Consider the following 6000-nt stretch of genomic DNA (forward strand, 5'->3'; position numbering starts at 1 on the left):
CCGACACCAATCTGGCAGTCAGATTAAATCCCTGGATTAATTAACTATCACTAAGCATAAGATGTAATTTTATTGTTCTCAAGAAAGGCGTCCAGGCCTCTCTTGAACTCATTAAGTGAGTTGGACATCACCACTTCCTCTCCCAGAGAGTTCCAGAGTCTCACGGCTCTGACCGTAAAGAATCCCCTTCTATGCTGGTGCAGGAACCTCCTTTCCTCCAGACGCATAGTGTGCCCCCTCGTCTTTGTCACCATCCTTGGTATAAACAGGTCATGGGAGAGATCTCTGTACTGCCCCCTGATGTATTTATACATGTTTATGAGGTCTCCCCTAAGCCTTCTCTTTTCCAACGTAAATAGGCCTAATTTTGACAACCTCTCTGGGTATTCTAGTCCCTCCATTCCCTTTATTACCTTAGTCGCCCTCCTTTGTACCCTCTCTAGCTCCAGTATGTCTTTCCTGAGCACCGGAGCCCAGAACTGTGCACAATATTCTAAGTGCGGCCTTACCAGCGCTTTATACAGAGGAAGAACAATGTTCTCATCATATGCCCCTATTCCTCTTCTGATGCATGCCATGACTCTATTTGCCTTCGCAGCTGCTGCCTGACACTGGGCACTCCAATTTAATTTGCTATTAACCAAGACGCCCAGGTCCTTCTCCATGTCAGATTTCCCCAACGGTTTCCCATTTAATATGTATGGGTGACTGCTGTTTTTCTTTCCCATGTGCATGACCTTACATTTATCGGCATTGAACCCCATTTGCCATTTTTTGGCCCAACTCCCCAATTTATCTAAATCCTCCTGTAGCTGTGCCCTATCCTCATCTGTATTAACTACAAATTGTTGAGGCTATAAACTTGTGAGCACAAAAAAAGATATAAATAATATATCCATATGTATAAATAGACACATTTTTTAGATCTGTGCAAACAATCCCAGGATCAGCTAATCAGACAGCTATAACATCAGCCAGGAAACTGCTGCCTATTGCAAAGTATAAAAGAATCCAGTTGTAGCGGCTCCATGACCCAGGAGAACCCCATGGTGTTCTGTGCAGCAGATCTCTCCTACCTCCTCGGGGTTTTGCCCTGGGACGCCGCATCCTCCGTCTGTTCCGTTATTTCCACTGCTGACAGCACTTTTCACTGGACTCTCAGACATGATTTAAAGGGATTCACCAAGTATGGAGCTGAGTAGCAGCTTCCAGCAGTGCTCGGCCTGCAGCCCCTGTCTTCAGTGTGTGAGGGTCCTGCCCTGTGCAGATCATCCGCACTGCTCCATACAAGTTACTTGCTAATGAGTGAGGGGCTCTCCCCGTCCTGCAGCAGCAGGGGCAGGAGTCTGGTCACATGACCGAGCGGAAACCACTCAGCAGGATTTAGGGATAGCTCAGATTTCACCTTCCGCAGATGAGCAGCTCCTGAGATAATAAACACATTGCCCTCCATTCATTGCTGACTGTGGCTGTTGTCTGGACAGTGGGGTTGTGATTTTTGCATGCAACTTTATTTTTTAAACTTTTTTGCTGCAACTGAATTTTGTATTCATCTGTTGTTTTTTTTGTGGGTTATAATATCACACTGATTAGGAAGGAAATCTGCAATTCACAGATTTTATGTGAAATAGCAGCGGAATGTGTTGTAGGTTATTCTCAGGCGGAGATCACTTACTTTAGGCGCTGTCCTGGCAGAACTCCATCTCCATCACCCGGGACGTAGCGTAAACTCATTTCCATCCTCCGTTTAAAGGGAACCTGTCACTTGGCTAGTGGTATTAAAATGCAAATATAGGGTTAATCTGCAGGTTAATAGGGTTAAGGGTGCAGCCAGACCGAAAGCAGGATGCAAAGCACGGACTGACCGGCAGATCTCCTGATCCAAAAGTGACAGCAGCATAGAAAAATATAAAGCTGTGACACTCGGGTCAGTAGAGCCGCCGGACAGTCCGTCCACTGCATTCCGATCTCAGTCCGATTATTACAGCCATCTGACTGCGCCCTGAGAAAGATGCCCGGTCGCTGTATTGACAGAGCTGCTCCCAGGAAAACCTTATTCCTAGCAGGAGCCACATCATAGTCAGCTGTCAGTCAAAGTGCCAGGGCATGCGTACTGCCGCTCTCAGTGCTCCGAGCGGCAACTGTAGCTGTGCCAGCACACCTGTATGGTCATGTTAACACGTTCAGTATTTCTTCAGTATTTCACATCAGTATGTGTAAGCCAAAATCAAGAGTAGGTGATAAATACAGAAGTGGTGACGTGTTTCTTATACTTTTCCTCTGATTTCACTCCTGATTTTGACTTACAAATACTGAGGTAAAATTCTGACTGTTGTAGCAGATGTAGCCCCTGTATGGATGGATGGATCTGGTTACTGCTTTTACGAGCCAAATGCAGGCTTTGTCTCTTTCAGGTGGCTGAATTAAAAGGAGCGGTTCAGCAGCAAGCTCAGTCCGCCACACCGGATCAATCTGCTCTTGTCTTTGGAATTTCGTAACCCAAACTGCCTGTTCCAGAAAGATTTTCGGGGGAGCGCAGTCACTTCATTGCTTTCAGAGAGGCACGTAAAATATATTTACTTTTATGACCCCACTCCTCTGAACAAGACGAACAGCAGATTGGAATAATTATTTCTCATTTGAGTGGTGACCCGCAAGCATAGGCCTTCTCCTTGTCCTCTGATTCATCCGCTTTTTTGACGGTGGACAGATTTTTCTCAGCTATCGGGCTCATCTATGATGATCCTGATAGAACATCATTGACCGAGTTTAAGATCCCTTCTCAGGGGCATCAGGCGGCAGAGGATTACTGTGCTGAGTTCCGACTCTGGTCTACATATACACTGTGGAATGACCCTGCACTGAAAAGCCAGTTTTTCATGGGTTTATCTGAGAGGGTGAAGGAGGTTTTGATGATGTATGAGACCCCTCCTTCTTTGGTGTGCGCTATGTCTTTGATAATATTTATTGACAGGCGTTTTCAGCAGAGGTCCCATGACTCTAAAACATCCTGGGGAGGTACTTCTGTACCCCCATTACCTTCTGAGACCTCACCTGAGCCCATGCAGCTAGGAGGGACGTTCTGTGTGAGAAGAACCTATATTCCACTCAAGAGGGGTGGAGTTTGTTTTTTATTATGGTAAAAAGAAACACTTTATCACTACCTGTCCCTTGGTGCCCAGAGAGAGACAGGAGCCAGAAAACTCCTAGACGCAGGTTGCCCGGGGCATCCCAACTTGGGTCTACACATATCCTCCACTATGGTGTCTTAATGTTTGATACCTGCCAGGGTTAAGATTTGGGACCAGGAAATTTCAATTTCTGTTTTTTCTTGATAGTGGTTCAGGGGCAAATATAACTGATGAACAGTTCGCTCGTTCTTCAGAGTGGGATTTGAAAAGATTTTCTAATCCAGTTCAGATATTTGCCATTGATTCATCACCTCTGACTCAGGGGGGCTTTTCTGAGTGGGTACATGGGCTGGAACTCTGAATAGGGTACTTCATTTGGAGCGTATATCATGTTATGACCTTAGAGGCCTTCCTGCACAAGTTGTTTTGTGATTTCCTAGGTTAGCCTTACATAATCCCACTGTTGATTGGCAAACTCAGGAGACTAAATGGTGTACGTATTGTAAAGACCACTGTTTAGGGACCTATATTTCTGAGGTTATCACAAGCCTTCCTGGTCCTCTCTCTGACTTTAGTGATGTATTCTCGGAGAAAGGATGTCAGGAGATGCCACCCCATAGGCCCTATGATTGTACTGTAAGGTTGATTCCCAGAGGAAAATTGCCTAAGTGCAAATTTAACAATTTGTCTATTCCTGAGAGATTAGCTCTCAAGGAGTATATAACTGAGAGTTCAGCTAAGGATCATATTAGGCCATCTTCCTCACCATCAGGGCATTACTGCCCTTAGTGGCGTATGGAGACCAGCACGGTCGGGCCCCCGTTCTTCTGCTCACTGGGCCCCAGTGGCAGGATTCTGCCATTTCAGTTACTGAACGTGCATCCTCGGATGCACTTTCACTTGAAATCTATTGCCGTGGGGGAAGCTTCCCGCATGGCAATAGTTAAAAGCCGCCAATGCCAATCACAGGCCGGCAGCTGACGTCAGCGCGCACGTCCCTGGCGAATAACGTCACTGTCATGCGCCAGTGACCGTGTTTTGGGTGATGGGAGAGCCAGGCGCTGCTGAGCGCTGCAAGGTAAGGAGAAACTTTTTTTTTTTTGTACAGCCACACAATGGGGGCAAGATGGAGACACGGGGGCAGGGTGGAGAGGCATGGGGGGGCAGAATGGAGAGACATTGGGGGCAGAATGGAGATATTGGGGGCAGAATGGAGACATGGGGACAGGATGGAGACATGGGGACAGGATGGAGACATTGGGGGCAGGATGTAGACATTGGGGGCATAAAGTAGACAATGGGGGCAGAATGGAGACATGGTGTCACGGGTATGTCAGATCTGACAGACAGTAGCCCTGCAGTTGGTTGCAAAGATCTTTGTTTGGCATTGCAGACACCTTCTTAAATCGGTCTTGCTCTAGGACCCAGCGGTTACCTCCCTTCTGCTCTAATTAATACCCAGGCCTGGGTGTTTAAATATATTCTGTTTGCTACAGGCAGGTGCCGGTGATATTAACATGTTCCCATGTGAAGGCTTGGAGCTTTTGCAGTCTGCTTACTTCCTCTCTGGTGCTAGGAGGACATTTGGTGTAATCTCTTTGAAGTCGGCTCAAGCTAAGTTACTTACCCCCGTGTTTGTATCCCTTGTTGTCTTTAGTTGTTAGTGGGGACTAAGTAGTGCTCATCCCCCCCTTCCCTATCTAGGGCCAAGCTCTAGGGATTGGTGAGGAACCAATATAGGGACGATAGGGGAGACAGGGTGATATCAGATCAGCCTAGGAGGTCTCCACTCCCCTTTTCCCTAGAGTCTATGCTCCCTTTCCCTCTTCCCTTCGTGTTGCACATAGTCTTTCCCTCACCTTGCGTGACATTATCACCGGCCGTGCACATTTAGAGAAAAAAAAAACCTGACACTTGGGTTTGTGTGTTTTTGTTTTTTTTCGGGCGTGTTTTTTTTCTTTTCTCTTTTGGTATGGGTTCAGTTGCAGAGCTCGCATAGCGGCTGCACTGTCTCTGGAGGTGAATGACCTCCGCTGTGAGGCTCAGCAACAGCATCAACGGCTACAGGTCACTAATGTGGGGGTCTCTGCAGGTAGGCCTGTCCAGCCTGAACCCAAGGTTGCCCTCCCGGACAGGTTTTCAGGAGGTAGGGACAAGTTTTTTGTATTCAAGGAGGCCTGCAAAATGTACTTCGTCGTTACTCCTCTGAAAGTGATGCGAAACGAGTGGGAACTGTGATCTCACTGCTGCAGAAATCCGCAATCCTGGGCTTTTTCTTTACCGCAGGATTCGGTTTGTCTCCAGTCTTTGGAGGTTTTTTCTTTGAGCCCTGGCCCTCATCTATGATGACCCTGACCGAGTCGTCTTGGCTGAGTCTGGGCTACATCGCCTTCAGCAGGGGAATCGGTCAGTGGAGACGTACAGTTCGGAATTCCGTAGATGGGCAACGGATTCTAAATGGAATGACTCAGCCCTTAGAAGCCAATTTTGTGAGGGCCTTACTGAAAGGTTGAAAGATGCTTTGGCAGTATATGAAACTCCTAGGTCCTTGGAGGCTGCCATGTCATTGTCTATACATATTAGAATCATAGAATGGTAAAGTTGGAAGGGACCTCCTGGGTCATCTGGTCCAACCCCCTGCTCAAAGCAGGATTCACTAAATCATCTCAGACAGATGTCTGTCCAGCCTCTGTTTGAAGACGTCCATTGAAGGGGAACTCTATTGATAGATGCCTTCGGGATAGGCAGGTGAGACCACCTTCTCCGGGGCCTTCTTGTCGAGGGTATGTACCTCTGCTGGGGGAGCGGTCTGGCGGTGAACCAGTACTGGGGGAGGTAGAGCAACCCATGCAGTTAGGGGGTGCCTCTG

General features: G+C 47.5%; 1 protein-coding gene across 1 annotated transcript in view; it reads right to left on the reverse strand.

Annotated features, from left to right (window-relative positions):
• The window catches only part of LOC141257684 (two pore channel protein 2-like), a 105235-nt gene extending 103863 nt beyond the window's left edge, over positions 1-1372 (reverse strand). Inside the window, exon 1 of the mRNA XM_073672529.1 lies at positions 1077-1372. Within this exon, the coding sequence (XP_073528630.1) occupies positions 1077-1166 (90 nt within the window). The 5' untranslated portion in view covers positions 1167-1372. The remainder of the gene's footprint in view (positions 1-1076) is intronic.
• Between the last annotated feature and the right edge of the window lie 4628 nt (positions 1373-6000).

This window comes from Phyllobates terribilis, unplaced genomic scaffold (genome assembly GCF_046119375.1).
Source record: "Phyllobates terribilis strain yellow unplaced genomic scaffold, ASM4611937v1 Scaffold_3__8_contigs__length_932513732, whole genome shotgun sequence".
In the NCBI taxonomy this organism is placed as follows: Eukaryota; Metazoa; Chordata; class Amphibia; order Anura; family Dendrobatidae; genus Phyllobates; species Phyllobates terribilis.